The sequence below is a fragment of the Alternaria atra genome, assembly GCF_907166805.1.
Source record: "Alternaria atra isolate CS162 genome assembly, contig: 34, whole genome shotgun sequence".
NCBI lineage: Eukaryota > Fungi > Ascomycota > Dothideomycetes > Pleosporales > Pleosporaceae > Alternaria > Alternaria atra.
In genome coordinates, this window is record NW_025091333.1 from 904,416 (window position 1) to 921,015 (window position 16,600).

General features: G+C 48.8%; 5 protein-coding genes across 6 annotated transcripts; 1 reads left to right on the forward strand and 4 right to left on the reverse strand.

Annotated features, from left to right (window-relative positions):
• Nucleotides 1-24: 24 nt before the first annotated feature.
• ALTATR162_LOCUS10757 (uncharacterized protein) lies at nt 25-809 on the reverse strand (the record flags this gene model as incomplete). The annotated part of the gene is made up of 2 exons (XM_043318395.1): nt 25-578; nt 623-809. 2 exons carry the CDS (start codon nt 807-809, stop codon nt 25-27), a joined length of 741 nt encoding a protein of 246 aa, XP_043174330.1.
• A 1,186-nt stretch (nt 810-1,995) lies between these two features.
• ALTATR162_LOCUS10758 (uncharacterized protein) lies at nt 1,996-4,172 on the reverse strand (the record flags this gene model as incomplete). The annotated part of the gene is made up of 3 exons (XM_043318396.1): nt 1,996-2,110; nt 2,177-3,837; nt 3,888-4,172. The coding sequence occupies 3 exons, from the start codon at nt 4,170-4,172 to the stop codon at nt 1,996-1,998; spliced, it is 2,061 nt and encodes a 686-aa protein (XP_043174331.1).
• Nucleotides 4,173-5,192: 1,020 nt separating this feature from the next.
• Nucleotides 5,193-6,096, forward strand: ALTATR162_LOCUS10759 (uncharacterized protein; the record flags this gene model as incomplete). 2 transcript variants are annotated; one of them, XM_043318397.1, is made up of 5 exons in its annotated part: nt 5,193-5,236; nt 5,522-5,572; nt 5,619-5,818; nt 5,947-5,985; nt 6,038-6,096. In XM_043318397.1, 5 exons carry the CDS (start codon nt 5,193-5,195, stop codon nt 6,094-6,096), a joined length of 393 nt encoding a protein of 130 aa, XP_043174332.1. The 2 variants fall into 2 exon arrangements, with proteins under 2 accessions (XP_043174332.1, XP_043174333.1); XM_043318398.1 differs by having other exon boundaries at nt 5,619-5,795; nt 5,904-5,983.
• Nucleotides 6,097-6,538: 442 nt separating this feature from the next.
• On the reverse strand, nt 6,539-8,755 carry ALTATR162_LOCUS10760 (uncharacterized protein; the record flags this gene model as incomplete). Its single annotated transcript, XM_043318399.1, has 8 exons — nt 6,539-6,615; nt 6,698-6,929; nt 6,978-7,115; nt 7,167-7,475; nt 7,528-8,034; nt 8,097-8,217; nt 8,309-8,352; nt 8,411-8,755. The coding sequence occupies 8 exons, from the start codon at nt 8,753-8,755 to the stop codon at nt 6,539-6,541; spliced, it is 1,773 nt and encodes a 590-aa protein (XP_043174334.1).
• Nucleotides 8,756-13,541: 4,786 nt separating this feature from the next.
• ALTATR162_LOCUS10761 (uncharacterized protein) lies at nt 13,542-16,387 on the reverse strand (the record flags this gene model as incomplete). The annotated part of the gene is made up of 11 exons (XM_043318400.1): nt 13,542-13,576; nt 13,629-13,860; nt 13,911-14,153; nt 14,204-14,506; nt 14,556-15,023; nt 15,074-15,206; nt 15,260-15,312; nt 15,360-15,890; nt 15,943-16,081; nt 16,251-16,300; nt 16,352-16,387. 11 exons carry the CDS (start codon nt 16,385-16,387, stop codon nt 13,542-13,544), a joined length of 2,223 nt encoding a protein of 740 aa, XP_043174335.1.
• Between the last annotated feature and the right edge of the window lie 213 nt (nt 16,388-16,600).

Here is a 16,600-nt window from a genome sequence, read left to right on the forward strand (position 1 = left end):
ACACTTGATGAAAACACCTCAACCTCAAACAGCCATGGCTGCGGCAAAAGCACCCACAGCACCTCCTATCAAAGCCATCGCATTTGGAATTGATCCAGCAGGTGCAAGACCAGTGCTCGGCGTCGCGACGGCACCTGATCCAGACCTCGAAGGCGATGTCGCTACTGTTCCTAGGCTAGTAGGTGACGGAGTTCCAGTTGCTGAAGCCGATCCTGGTGAAGACGCACCGCTTGCAGTCACCAAGGCCACCACCTGGTACACCTCCAAATCCTGTATTTCGCTCTGCGACAGGACGCTCGATGTAGCAGTTTCAGTGCCCAAGCTCGGAATGGATCCACGATTGGTAACATCGCAGGTTAAGTCTGCTGTTGTCATCGCGCCTTGCCAACTGCAGGCCATGTCCACAGTCCATGCACCTGGCGTCGGATCCGTGAGATGCATCTCATACGTCTCAGGACCTTGTAGGATGGTGTAGGGCTCGCAGAAGGAGTAGTCCTCGCTGGAAGCATCGTCCTGACGGCGCATACGAGGCGCGGGTGTAGGCGTTGGAGTCGCATCAGGGTCAGAGGGGTTGCTTACTGGAGATGTTAGCACAATCTCTCTACAATGTTTCGCAACATACGCATATCGGACGGCACCGCAGAGATACCAGCTCCGTCTGAGGGGCAGCTGTTCTGGTAGGTTGTCGCGCTTGCGTCGGAACCTAGCACGGTGAGGGTGCTATCGAACTGGAAGAAGTTGAGAATCGTCGCAGACTCCTGCGCGATGGCAGCGCCGGCAAACAACGCGACATATCTGGAAGAACGCATGTTGACTGTGTGATAAGAATGGAATTGGAGAGACGCAGTGCTGCTGCTACAGCGAAGTAGGCTTGAAGTTATACAACATTTCCTATCTACCGCACGGCTCGCAGTCAATACTCCATTGCCTTGCCCGAACAGACGCCACCATTCCTTGCAATGTTCAAGCGACGAATCGCGACCTTGTCGTGCCTGGTATTGGTGATGATGCATCAGCAAATACGCGAGGCGACGAAACGCGCTATCTGGTTTTGTTGCTTGATAATCTCAGGGGCACGCACGTGGCTGAATAGTGCAGACTCATTATGACAAACATGTTACGAGAGCATGGTAAAGCGGGGGATCATTCAGGATACGAGAAGGAGGAGGCGGTTGACGCGACGCGACGCGATGCCTAGAATGCGGAGGTGGGTTTGCTGAAAGCTTATTTTTCAAGGCTGGCTGCTTAATTCAGTCGATGCATTTGAAGAGGCTGCATTAATGCAGCAGAAGAAAAGAAGAACTAAATCCAGCTCGTACTGCATGGAATACTGCTAATCCGAACATGATTCAACACGCGGCAGAGATACTGCCCGAGTGTCCCAGTTTCGGAGAGATCTTTTGCCTTTTCTTGTCCAAAGCGCGAGGCAGGTGTAAAGGAGGATGGCACCTCTACAAGTCTCGAGACGCTTCTCAAGCGTGCATCAGATTCAAGACTCACACTCGCGTGAGTGACTGCGAAAGAAGCAAGAGTATGGAAGAAGAAGGATAGCGGACTGACTCTGAAGTCTGACATCTTGTTGAAGCCGAGAGGGCATAATCAGGTTCCAGCGTACTGTTTCCCACTCCGCATAGGGTCGCTTCCCTCTCCGACATTTTTCTTCCGTTCAAACGCTGGGCAAAAAGAGCATTATATGTCTGCAAAAAAAGGCAAAAATATGTTTTTCCGACACCGGGAATCGAACCCGGGCCTTGCCGGCACTGTACAGTGAACTGACTCTGCAGATGAGAGCGGCAAATCCTAGCCACTAGACCATATCGGATATTGATGAAAAGAAAAGAAAACAGAATGTATATGAAAAGAATGAAAATTTTCTGACGAAAAACGAGGGGTCGGGCGGTAACAAAAAGTTTGCACGACGTTTGACACACTACCCACGAGCACTATGGAGCACGCAGAGTGGGTTTACTCATTGGATTAGGCTATTGGGAAACACTAGGCATCATTCGTTATATCGTTAACATAGAGCAGCGCAGTGACGGACAGCTCTCCAGAACTACCCTGGAAAGTAGGCTGGAGGCCAACAGGACCAACGGCAAACTCCATACGCCTATCCTAGATCGAAATGCGCTTGTGGGCAATCTGAACGCGTATAATGGAACGACCACTCACTCACCCCATGACTGGGGTATCTGCTCTCTCCGGCAATGACTGCGCGATTGGAGACAATCCGAGGAGCTTCATGCCATTCTCCAACACAACCGCGGTCGCTTGATACAGCGCAGCAAAGCCGGGCGTGACCTTTCCATCTTTATCACCCTCAGCATCGTCGTCTTCGTCCTCTGCGAGGCACTCAGTGAGCTGCTCAATCACACTAGCGAGATATGTAACTACTCCAGCTGGCTCGAGCGAGTGGTATGTCGCATTCACAACTTCTGGATACTGAGCCAGAACACGTAAAAGATTGGTCGGGTCTTCTTCAGCCAGCGTCACGAAGTCTTCGTCCGAGAGTTCGGCTCCGGTGTCGGCACCTTTGAGTAGTAGACGGAGTTTCGCCAGCCAGTACTGCAAGTCTGGTCCCGATCCGAGCTTGAAGGAAGCCATCGTACTGGTGTCGAAGGCGTGTGTTGTGGTTAAGCGAGTGGAGAGCTCTTGCACGAGCAGTGCGGATGTCGCCAGTCCTTCCTTGGTATCGTCCAGACCACCAATCGTTTCGAGCTTCTCAGCATCAGCTTCTGAAAAGGCTGCCATCGCCTCCTCACACGCATCCAGTATGCCCTGTGGTTTATAACCTTTACCAAGCGTCGCCGCCATCTTAGACGTCTCACTGAATTTGACATGATGAAGCTTACCAGCGAGCTCTTTCATATCAAGTGCTTCCAAGACCTTGATGAGCTGGGTGAAGTGCACACTATTGTCGCTGGCAACCACGTATATCATCTTGTCGAATGAATATTTCCTCGAGCGTTCGAGGACGGCGGCAAGGTCTCGGAGGAGGTATGTGCTGCTGCCGGAGCGATCGCGGATGATGGCCGTACCAGCCTTCGCACCTAGGTTTTGCATGTGGATGATCTGGGATCCTCCACTCTCCTCCGATATGCCCTTATCCTTCAACATCTGTTCGACTTCGACCATGGTATCGGGTTTGATCTGCGACTCGCCAGAGTAATCATCGAAGCGGACGCCTAATCGCTCGTAGAACTTGGTGTAATTGTCGATGTTGACATCTCTCACGCGCTTCCAAAATGCTACGAGTTCTTCATCACCCTCCTCTAGCTTCTTAAACGCTTCATTACGTTCTGCGAAAATGCCCTTGCTTTCGATCTCGACTTGCGCCTCTCCCTTATCCTCCCCTTCCTTCGCCACCTGGTCGCGCGCTTGCTTGCTCGCGACTTGTTCCGGCCTGAAGTCTTCTTCAATCTTATGGTAGACATCCAAAAGGTGCCCGATAGGATCCGCATTATACGCCTCTTCCGAGCCGTACTTCGACCATCCAATGTACAGCAAGGCGATCGGCTTGCCCCAATCGCCAAGGTAATTGATGCGCGTCACGTCCCATTCCATCAGCTCGTGCAATCGGCCTAGGAATGCACCGACAATCGTGCTTCGCAGATGCTTTCCTTGGAATTCGCTAGTGATGTTCGGGGAGGAGAGCTCAACCACGAGCTTCCTGCGCGCATCGTTCATGGTGGAGGAAGGTAAGATGGAGCCGTATGCGCTCTTCCTATCCAATATGTACGGTAACAAAAAGCGCGGAACCGCGTCCAGCTTCAGAAAGAAACGCAGGTGTACACCATCGGGCAGAGGAGGGTCAAAGAGGCTATGGTCTGTAGGAAACTGTCCATAGCGTCAGCTAGGTATACGCGATTGTGAAGAGATGGGAAGACCTTGTTCATCACATCTGCCGATATCTCAGCTGGTTTGCACCCTGGCCTTAGTCTTGGAACGGTAACAGACAGGTCTCCACTATATATGTTGTTCGGCCATTGTATGGACTTGACTGCATCTTGGATATCACACTCCGCGAGGACTGAAAGAAGTTGCGCCAGCGATACACGAAAGACCTCGAGAGGGTTACTGAGAACCTTGGATTCAAGAGAATATGTCTCCGGTTTGGATACGGAGAGACCTTCCAGTAGACTTCTCAGGCTGTCGAGGTCGAGGGTTGACATAGTCGACGTTTCTGGTATTCTATCTTATCACTCAGCAAATACTGATGAATTTTGTTTGCCTCGCACCTAATGCGATAGTTTCCACGGTGTGCGAAAGAGATTTAGACGAAAGAACAAGGTATAGAGTCTCGAAGCATTGAACTGCACTGTTTGTCGATAGCTCGAGATATTCTGAGTGCCTTTGACAACTTCCAAACTCCAGCCTTGTCCGGATGTGGCCCTCACAATGTTAGGCATCAGCCCACTATCGTGGTCGCTTGGGATTGGTGGTTGGTTGCATACGATAACATCAGGCATGCACAATTCCTGGGTGGCAGCATTCATTGGATGGTGAACAGCTGACTGACATACAGAGTTGTTAGTGATATTACAACAGTAGAGAATCAGAGTGAGACTCTTCCATAGGATGACTGTCGTCCGAGCGAGATACCCAGGTGTCTTCATGCACGGCGACCATCGCGCCAATGTTGTGACTTCCTACGGTTTATGCACCGGTGTAGGCGTCAAGCAAACGCTGCTGCTCTTGACAAAGGTAACTCACCTGGGCAGTACGTCCTGCCGCCCAGAAGTTGGCACATCTGATATACTAATTCCTCAGTCGACCATGGCTCGTAGATCTCTCTCGGTCATGGTCCAACCTGTAATTCATCTGGCCCGGCGGTTTGCAGCACTTAGCCACCGAGGTAATGGCAAATCGACTAAACGCGCAATGTCGTAGTGGGTACAGCTTGGTTTGCAGGGTAAAGCCATACCCCGCTCAGCCGCCCCGCTCCGCCATTGATGACCAGGCATGATACCTAGGTAGGCAGACAGACTCCGCGTAGAGAATCCTGACGTAGTTCTATGTGGCGCGACAATCGGTCCGGTTCGACGGCAAGAGTAGATTAAGACGATAACGATGACGTGCAGCAGATGAAACGCGTCTAAGCACGCGTCAGGGCACTGCGTATGTAATCACTTCAGGCGTAAAGTAAAACACAACGTCCATTGCGATACCGCCAATCCAAAGATTTACCCGCGATGGCATTGGCTCCATATACCAGCCAAATGTTTCCACACTTCCGGTGAGTTCGGTGAACTGCCCACCTCACAAGGCCTCACCGCCATAATCATGTGCCGCCATACGAGTGCACAACATGCCGCCCATGCGGATACCAACAGACTTTTCTGCTTGAAAGTTCTGTATAATCTCTGAGGGTAGCGGAAACATCTCCAGTCACTATCGGATTCATCAGATGCACCCCGTGCCGGTCACACTGTGCGCTAAGATAGTCATTTATGTACCTAGGCACCGAATGAGTGATCGCTACCTACCACTCCGCGACTACATGCGGCTCATCAAGCGTTAGGCCATTGGTCTCGGTTCTCGTGCCTCAACTTACAGCACGTCCTGTCATCGAGTATGTATACACTAGCTCAGCATCGCGCAGCTTACATATCTTGCAGGTTTCAACCTTACGATACCGCTGCTGTTGCATCGTCATCTATCCGAAGCGTCTATCTACCTACCTACCCTACCTTCGCTCTCGACCTACCATCTCAAGATGTGGTAGCCCCTAAGACGTCCTGCAAAGCACTATACTACAAAGGCAAGAAGCGACTAGAATATAAGCAGGGCTCATGGTCTAAGGCGCAAGGCATTTTCTGTGTATTTTGTACAGCTCTCGAGACGCGATAGCGCAAAGATACTTGGTTCTCGATTTGCAACATGGAACATACATACGGACATAGCCGTTACTTGTACCCAACGGCTGCAGCTCATGTTACCATTCAGTATATGGCCAAGGAGAAGTACTTGATTATTTGGCAATGTGTGAGCGACTCGTATAGGACGAAGTCCAACTGATTATGCTGACGTGTTCTAGTGCACTTGTGGCCGTCCTTCGATACCCGAACCAAACGGAAGTATCTGTCCGTCGTGTGAACACGCTCAGTGCAGCGACTGCAAAAGGAAGAAACTACAACTTACATCATGAACAGTTCTCACATGCGTGAGAGAGCAAGAGCGTTTTGTTCCTTGTCTATGCTGGTTAGAGGTTTCGGTGCCATATCCAAGTGTATGTGTTAGTATCTACGAACCTCTTGCTTAGGCAAATGGGTCATATCGTAGTTTGTTACGAGCATTCATTCTGTTATGTGGCACATAGTCGCAATTTTGATTTGCATACTTTTGATCGGTTTCGTCCGAATCTGGCGAATTGCAAAACTTTATACCAATACGATTTATATGTTGTAAGAGGATAAATGCTATCATTTCATTCGGATCAGCATGTAGAAGGCCAAATGGCAATGTCACTGCTAGGAATAGATAAACTTTCTCAGATCATACATAATCATAAACATCATAATTCATTAGAAGTGCCAAGTCAAGCTCGTTGCCGCACAGGTGGAGATCTTGTGTTGGCAGGATCCGGGCTGTCAGGATGCTCCAGGTCGTTCAATTCTAGCAGAGTTAGCCGGCTTTCATGGAGCGGGACGACAGCTGCATGGAAACCCCTAGGATCTAGGAATTGAGATGATCTTACCGAATTCTTTAATCCGGTCAGACTCGCGGCCCATCTTTCGCAATGCAAGCTTAATTAGTTTGTTTTTAGCTGAGATGAGCGCTTCAACGGCGTGTGTCGTTAGTGGCAGAAGGGCTAACAGTACAAAGAGACACAACACAAAAGCTTTCGGACCACGATCAATTCCGAGAAAGTTTCGCTCGCCGCAGAAGTACTGGAGGGCGAAGGCGAAAGGGCTTGTGATCAGGAGTAGCTAACCCTGTTAGTAACAGCGATCTGATTGGGGTGACTTTGCACTAACTTGTACGTTCGCCTTCGTCGTTTGGTTCGTTTCTGCCACCGATCTTTGGCTGTCAATCGCTATGATATTGATCTTCTGGTTCAACCTCAACGTCTGTTGGGCGAGCTGATAATTCTGGGCGTCCAGTGCCCTCTTAAGCTACTTATGTCGTCAGAATCTTCGGCGATGGTATCAAAACATTGTACTCACAGCCTTGGCCGCATCTTCTAGGGTTCGGTCTACTCCGTCCAGCTTTTGTAGTTGAAACTTCAGATCCGCAAAGGTTTCGCTCGTGTCCTGGAGTGCGAACTTGGCTTTTTGGTCGCTCACGTCGGAGAAGAAGGATATATCCCCACCAATGCCGCTGAATCTCACCCACACAGCTATCGTGCGTGACAGGTGTGTTCTCAGGGCATGTAGAACCTCTTGGATCTGGTTAATCTCCTGCCCCAACTGCGAGGTATTGATTTTCGCATTCGGAACAGGCCGTGGGCTCCTGACCGTGTATATCGATCTGGTCTATCAACGATAAGTAAGACTAACAATATCAGATACTGATAAGTGAACTAACCCACTCGTCGACGCCTAATTCGAGAGTACGAATCAGGCTATCATACCGCTGGCCGATGATCTTCACTCGAATAGCTAGTACGCAGAGGAAATACACTCTAGGATCCCATATCGGCGAGTTAGCATCCAGAACGTGCTGGTCATCATAATTTGTATCCCCGGTGGCAAACAGATCTTCGTCTGGCATGCTACCATTGTTGTCTTCGTCTTCATTCTCTGGGTTTAACTCCTGGCCTTCATTCATGGAGGGACAACGGGCCGAGAATGCATAGCCTGTCCATTCAAACGCATCGCAACCAAACACAAGAACGGTTTCGTGTGCCTTCCAAATGGAAAAGTGCGTTGGACCGTCACCTTGGTCTGCATCAATCTTTAAGAAAGACAGATCTGTCTCCAATCGTTCAATCCCGCATCCTACTTCAGCCGAAGACGATTGCGACTGATCTCGTTCTTCCAGGATCAGATATGGTAGGCTCAGCTCCAAGCGGAAAGTTTCAAACCCGGTGTGCTGTAGTACATTTCAGATTAGAGCAATCAGAAATTTGTCATGTAACCTACTGGAACGTGTACATTGATGGCCGTCTCACGCATCATGTGTCTACGTATTGCAGGCCTTAATGCCAAGACTTCGTTCCATGATGAGGTTTTTGCAAGAGCATATGCGAAGTCCAGATCGAGTTGTCGTATGAAACTGATAAGGTCAGCGACTGTATGCACAAGGTTACCAGAAGTACGAGTAACATGGTTTTCGCTGTATGGTGATTGAGAGAAGTTAGGCATACATCAAGCGCCGAATGACATCAGCATCTGATACGGCATTTGTTGACTGGAAGCTGTTAGTTGTTGTCAAGCAACACTTCTGGCATACTAGCTCCTAGACTCACCCGGTTCTTGATGAAACTAGCCAATTGGTTCGGCGTAAGGTTTTCAGGTGACATGTGGTTGGAGTCAGACGTCTTCGCACGGGACTCTACCCAAGCCAGCGTGTTGCTTCCACGTAGTATGTTGTCGAATATTCTTTTCACCCATTGGACTTCTCGCGACAAGATAGAGCTATCAGTATCTTGGAGAAAAGCGTCCAAGAGCTCCCGTTTCATTTTCACCCCTCGTAAGCACTTCAGGAAAGGGCGATCTTCTTTCTTGCGGTTCCTGTCATTGAATTTTTGATTCCATGCTTTGCCGTATTCTGCGCAACTAGCTTTCAAGGTTGTACCGTCTAGGTAATTCATGGGGTAGAGACTTGAGTGGTGTAATGGTTTGTAAGAGGCTCATGCTCGTATTAACGGCAGATAAGGAGTATATGAAAGTTGTCTTCCCAAATCCACGCGATCAATAGATTTTGTTGGAATCTGGCGGTTCACAACTTCACAAAGAATGCGGGGGGACTCGAGAACGATGAGGCATTTGTATCATAGACATATGAATCGCCGAAGGGATGTAGAAGTCCGCCTCGTTAGAAGGGCGATGGCCTATCCATCCAATGGCAAATGACTATTGTGACAGTATGATACACACTACCCGCATGCTCCGGTACTGCATCTCTTCATCGGTATGCTCGTAGTACGATAACGTTTAGATTTCGTGGTGCTACACACAAAAACACGTCTTGTGATGTTAGTCGTTGTATGATGGCATTTGATGCACCCTGGAAGTATATCACGAGATGATGTGCAGGAAGAGGCCGTCCAAGACTTTCCATATTCAGGTAGTGGCGGGTATGCATGATTTCCTACCCGGTTAACCATTCGTCTGTGGTGATGGTGAGGCGAAGCGCTCGTGGTATATACGTGCGGTAGGTAAGTAGGCAAAATTCAGGCTGACCCGAACCCCGGTCCATGGGTCGCTTGAGATTGGGCAAGGCGAGGAGGACCTTCAAGGGCGCAGAACAGAATGCCAGCGCATATAATCAAGTAGTCTTGGAATGATGCACTGTATACACCGCTTGGATAAACAAATTCTGAACGCTTTCCGAGATCAGTAGTATATTCAAACACAGGAGGATGTTGCGCAGAGTAATATTGTATATATTCTGTCGGCACTATGATTCGACCGTAGCTGTAAGCGAGCTACTCGCGGTCGACCAATCATCGGCCGACTTAGCCTACCGAGAGGGTGTCACCTACGGTAGACTAGCAAGAGCATCGGAACGTCACTCTGCTCAGCCCCAACCCCATATTGGGCTTTCTTAGATAGTGCAGCCCAAATATGTTGGGTTTCACTTCACAGTTCATATATCTACAGTGTTCCTTTAGCCATCTATGCCTGACTTTGGTAGGTCCTGCCGATTTCAGGCAACCTTCAGCGGGCAATGTAGGGCCCAAACATAGCAAGCTACGTGTTGAGCATGATTTTCGCGCTAGAATAAAACCAATGGCATTCTGTCATGCCTACACTGACGTGGCAGTGGCTTGTTCCTTGTGAGCTGGAACAGAATCCAATGATTAGGTACGACCTTACTCTAGCCACATGATATTCTCGCTGACGCCGAAACCAGAACAAAAGGTGAAGGAAAATCAAGAACCGATGAGTTAGACTGAAGTGCTAATGTACATGAACTTGAAACACAGCTCTTAAGGTTTACAACAGATTCGCTTGAGTTATGCAAATGCAAGAGACAAGGGAAGTAGAGAATGTACAGAACGAGGTCTAATGGATGTAGGCTGTCGGATATTCCTCCTCCAAATGGAAGCAGAGTAGGCAGGGAAGCGTGCCCCAAGCTGACGCGAATCGAGCGAGAGAATATCGAGCGCCACAGGTCTGCGACTAGTGTGCGGTTTCGGCGTGCAGTACAAACACGTCTGTTTAAGAAGAGATGCATCGCCTATTCAAGTGAGCAGATCACATGACCCGCTGGTCTCATGTATATAGTCTGAGCATCGCCCAGGTTCGAATGATTCGTCTTTTTTCACTCGAATCTTACTCTCTCCTTTCATATGTACCGCTGACCACGGGCCATGCACTGCGTCTTTTCTTGACGTATGCTGAGTGCCCTATCTCTGCTGAACTTTTGTTATGTGACAGTTGCCGCATCTGCCGTATCCGCAAGAAGGGCACGCATTGCTACGGTATGGTATAGACAGAGCCCCGCAATAACAGCACTGCCATATGAAGGTATACTTCTTGCCAGCCGTGCGCACATGCTTATCCAAAGGTGAGCATGGAGGTAGAATTGCAGTTCGCTCTCTTTTCCTTTTAAGGAGGCTCCCTCGACCGCCAACGCGAGCCATTATAGTTCAGCAACCTTTTTGTGCTGGAACAGCTATCAAGAGAACGCTTTCTGACTTTCCACGTTGGATAGTGGACGATGTAAAAAGATGGATTGTTCAAGGCTCGTAGGGTAAGGCTGTTTGCCGGAGGACGTATGCAGCGATTGGGTTCTTGCTCTCGTTTCTTTCCACTTATATGCATGTACACGTTGAATCCGAGAGTGTTGATGTAGTCGCGTCGCAAGAACGAGGGTTGGGTCGGCCAACGGGGGAACGGCGCCGGACAGCTTCAAGGTTGGGACTTGGGTCTTCGAAGACGGTTTCACTAATTCCCTGTTGTAGTTGTAAGTAAATGTTTCCGTTATCTCGAATAGGAAATATGTGATCAGTCCCTTTGGTCAACTTCCAGCTTCAAAATGCTGATAAGAGCTAATACTGGCGACCAGGTACTCGGTCCGACAAAAGAGCTATAGCTGAACGCAGTAGATTGTAATACTCTTGCCGCGCTTCAGGACAACAGGAGACTACCATGGTGTGGAGTGTACTTACCTTATCAGAGGAGCGGGAACGGTGGGTCCCCTTTCCAGACTACCTCGAGAGGCAACGTTGAATGTACGTGGCCGACCGGGAACAACGGCTAGCTGACGTTACCCAGATACTCACGAAATTGTGGGCTTGTCTCGATTTTAAACATTCAGCAGTATGCATAGAAGCCCCGGAAATTGCCTCTTGCGGCCCCTTTATCCCGTTGGGAACCGGACGTCAATACGGCGCGTGCGCCCCGATCGCAACTGGAATCCCGGAGGACGCGATAGTGATCGGAATGCCGGTGCAGCATACAAGCAACTAAGCAAGCGCTAGTTTATTGCGTCGGTTCTGATGTTGTGAATCCGCGTTCTAAGGTTTTCAAGGTTGAGTTGGTACCGGTAGACCCTGCTGCTAGGTAAGAACCGCCCAAGCGTGGCTGGAGCTCGGGAACGTCGTACAATGTAGGTACTGATCCCAAAACCAACGAGCAGCACTGTCAAGGTAACATCATCTGTAATAAGGCTCAGTAAATTTTTTCTAGACTGAAAACCTACGCGCACATGCATATACAGTCCTAGGTTGAGAGTAAACATAGCTGTGTTATGAAGGTTCACAAGCAGAACCCTTGAAAACGGCCTAGGTATAACTCAGTCATTAATATGAACTAAACCCAAATGAAACGCACAAAGAGTTTATAACCACGCACCCTTTCTGCGTGTTAAAGGACGCTACTCAACTTCCAGATACTGAAGTTGTCATGTGGGTCAGGATTCTACACATCTGTGCAGGTAGTCTGCCATCATGTTGATCATCAACGCTTACACTACTTCCTAGAGATGTGGTTCCACTACAGATTTGAAGAAATAGAGGGAAGCGGTGTAAATATGTTGGCCCTACTAGCGTAACGAGAACACTACGTTGGCATCGCTTCACGTTGTATGGATGCATACTCCACTACCATATAGCTGAGCTGCATTCTAGACTTCGTGTAACCGGGAGGTTTAGCGGTGTGCATGCTTGACCCATAGCAACCCATAAGAACATAACTTTGGAGGGGAACGATGCTGGCCAAGCAAACTCTCCGAGGTCAGCAGAACCACACTTGGGCTAGTTGACAGGCTACGAGCGTTAGCGTTAATGTCGTGAAAGGCCCAGGTATCTGGTTTTGAGAGACGCAAGCATTCTTGGTTCTTATTCTCTGACAAATTCTACCTTCATGCATTCTCTTCTATACTGTGAGGGACCAAGATCGGCAATGTATGCTTAAGTAGCTCTTCTCGATGGAACGTAACCCAAGTCTAGTGTGAATCATGCATATTTCTTGTGGGTACGACCGGAGATGAGGAAAAGAAAGACATCCATGGAAAGTATTGAGTTTTGGTGTGTGGGCAACGGAATTCTCAAAAAGCAATCAGCTAGATTGCCTGGAGATTATGTGGGTATAGCCTATCCAAGTCCTCTACATCGTACACTGCTTCTGATCAGATTCGGGAGACTGTTCTATACGTAGGTAGTGCAGCCATACTTAAGGAGATTGTAGAAGCTGGCTACCGTCGACAGTCGTGGAACATAGGAATGTCGGCTGTGCCACGATTTGAATTCGTCGGAGCAAAACCTAACCATTTATGCGGATTCCTGGGTTGTTCGGATACTGAACCCATCTGGACGACGTGTATCATGGGGCCAGAATACACCGCCATTCAACTTGGATTAAAGCCAAGTCGAGTCTAGCAATGTACAACAAAGAAGATAGTCTGTAATGCCACGCTCGGCAGCTGCTGCTAAAACATAAAGTAAAGAAAGGGTGGCACAGGGCCGTTCAACAACAAGCCGGTCTTAGGCCTGTAAGCTTTTGGACCGCTTGCAGAATTTATAACTTCTACCAGACTTTGACATAGAGATGGGTCATCCGCCACAACATTCATGTGGTAGCAGTCTGTCTAGATTAGATTAGTGTGACATCTCCAGGGTTATGTAAGCACCGCCACACGGCCCGAAGATAGGGGTACACAAATCCTTCACGTCTTGTACGTGCGCCGTTGTCCGAAGAACGTGCCGCGGGAAAGCAATCATACACATTGTCAACAAGATTTTCGACGCTATTGGTTGATTAGTGAATCCTTGCCGCCGGCCCGCTACTTCCGGCAAGCATTAACACCGTGTGTTTGCCTTTTCTTATGAACTTGTCATGGACGGAAGAAAGGACAACCCCCCTCATCCGAACCGCAAGCGCAGTACCGGAATCTTTCGTTTCGATATGATATAAACGTCGAAGAGCCCATCACGCATGCTGTATCGTGTCCAGCTCAACGGTATCTAAGTGCATCAGTAAGGTCACATCACTCTCGCCCAACAGCATAATCCTCACCTTGAGTTCCCTCGGAATGGCTCGATGTCATTGACCGCTTAGACGACTTCCGATACACTAACGCGAACAAAGCGCCCCCATACTCAAGAGATAAGGTCAACAATCTGAGGACTGCCATCAATACTACCGTGGCAAGGACAAAGGTCTTTGGATTACGATTGAATGAGAATATCTCTTGCTCCGAGCCGAAGTACTGGAGGACGATACCAAAGGGGGTCGTAAGCAACAACAGCTAGAGGATATCAGCACACTGGTAGTATCGGTCAGAGAAGGATGTTATACCTCGACATTCACGCGTGTACTGCGACTAGTTTTCATGGCCTCTGTTTGGCTCATACATGCCGCTTCTGTGCTCCTCTCATTTAGCTTTCGCATTTCTTTGTTGAGTATGCTTGTTTCTTCGTTCATTTTGTGCATGCGCTCACTTAGGCGGTGACTCGCTTGTTGATGTTCGTTGGCCTCTCGGCTGAGCTTGTTACTTTCCATAGACAGGCGATTACTCTCGAGATCAAGAATGCGCCCCAGCTATGGTCTTCATGAGTGGAGTCCGTTGTTCATTGTCACTGTTGACTTACATGAGTTGCAAATCTTTTACAAGAATCGTCAAGGGACCTTAGTTGGATTGAAAGGTCGGTAAGCTTCTCGAAAGATTCCACAATGCTGTTCTGCACCGACCAGCAGTCTGTGATGTCGGAGAAGTAGTGTCTATCTCCACCATATTTATCAAATCGGTTGTACACTCTGAGCGTGGTCGAGAGTTCGTCCCGCAACTTACGTAGAAGCTGCATGGTCTGGAGGGTCTTGTTCAGGGACTTCTGAATCTCGTCCGCTTGCAAGCTTGACTTGTTGGTATTGCTACTGCATGGATCTTCTGTTTTCTACTACGACTTAGTCCCAAGTCATGCGAGATTGAAAACTCATACATACCCATGACTCCACACCATCCTCTATGGTGTGTACAAGATACAGCCATTCCCTTAGCACATATTGACAACGATGAGCGACCAAACGAAGCCAGTACCGCCTCGCGTCCCAGCAATGTGTAGATTGTCGGGGAAGGACAAAGTCGAGGCCGTATTGCGAGGTCAAGAAATGTCCTCTGAACTCGTCTTCATCTTCTTCATCTAAGTCATCGTTGTCTGATTTAGTAAAAACGTATCCAGTCCATTGGAGATTGCTCCAACCACATATGACGATGCTCATATGCCCTTGGTAAATCGAATGTGGAGCTACGTTGCCATCATGGCCAACCAGCTCGAGGAACGAGAGATCTAGCAATGATCCAGTTTTGTCAACGTCTTCACTGCCAGCGGCTATGTCTGTGATTTGTGGTGATTTTCTCAAGAGCAAATGCGCCATGTGAAATTCTAACCGGTATGTCGGGAAGCCCATGATCTGTGGTAGGTCAGCTTCCGCATGGTTGCATTTGTAGGCGTAGTACGTACCGGAACATGTACCCGTAGGCTGGTTTCCATGGCGATATGCTTGCAAATTGCATCACGTAATGCCTCTACCCCCGCAGTCCACACTGTCTTTGTGAGACTGACGACGAACTCTGGGGTGAGTTCCGAAATGTAACTGTCTTATGGTGAGTACCACGCCAATGGGAGAGTGATGAAAGATAGGGCGACCGAACGAACATCATACGCTGATCCACGTCTTCAAGGACCTGGTCATTAAACCGCTTTGTTCGTCAGCCATATTGGATTTGTAGCGTATTGAGAATATTACCTCCATGTCCAGAATCCCGCGCAAGCCATCCGGATCGAAACTCCGTCCATAATCTCGACTTCTTCCTGCGGCTATCTTCCGATCGCAAACCCAAGCCCACGTATCACTTTCTTGTGTTACCATTCCCCTATCTCCGTTTTGCGCAAAGAACTTGTTGAGGACCTTCGCTTCCCAGGCGGCATGTTGTGCGTCGGAACCACCCAGAAGCCTAAGTATAAGTTCTGGCATGGGAAGCATGTCAATGTTTTCATCTAATTCCAATGCGTTCCTATAAAAAGCGCAGTCTTTGCAAGTCCTCGGCTTGGAAAAGAACTTGCTCCAGTACTTGCCGCTGCGGTTTTGCAGATCTATCTTTCGAGGCTTCTGTATCAACACGCTCGATTTTTTAATGTGGTGCCTTGTGTTATGAGTGAATGCATAGGAGTTTCTTGATCTTGGTGATATAAGGGAAGCGCAAGCCTGAGGATCCGCATCCAGGTCGACCGTTGCCTGTCCATTCGAGCAGTGACTTTGGATAACGGTAGATGTACTCTATAACATGGTCAATGGATGCGCCACGGAATGTATGAATAAAATTTCAAACCATAGCTGTAGCCAGTTGCGCTGATAGAATATCCGATAGTTGCTTGCCAAAGCGTACGATACCAAAGAATTCTGAGCGATCAACGAGAGGTGCAGGGAATGTATAAACAATACCGAATTTATAAAGCAACTGCAGAGTACTCCCGAGACACATGTTCTTGTGTCTTATATAAATGCTCATGCGCGATCATGTCTGTTCTAAGTTCCCTGCACGTTCAACCGCGCGGTTATTGGGTGGCTTCGAATCAACCTTGGGATGACACACGAAACGCCTGCAGCAACGCATTATTCGCGACATGTCAACCTTACGCTTCAACCATGTTATCTGGGTGGAGAACAGAAAGATGGAGGACAATGATCTGTTGGCAAATGTGAGCTAAGAGAAAGGGAGTCTACAGACCCACACGGACCGCTTGTAGGGCATACTTAATGGGCTCGTCTTTCATCTGCGTGTGGGTACCATGAAATATACCGTGCCTCGATACATACATGTGCATACTGTTGTTGCCCTTCGTTATATCGGTGACCATCGAGCGAATACACCATATTGAATGGGCATGGCTTGGCATTTCGGGCGCAGACCTGCACCTCTACGGCTCCGGAATATCTTGTGGGGTAATCCTGCATGACGTTAGACAGGAGCGACAGTGCCACTCAAT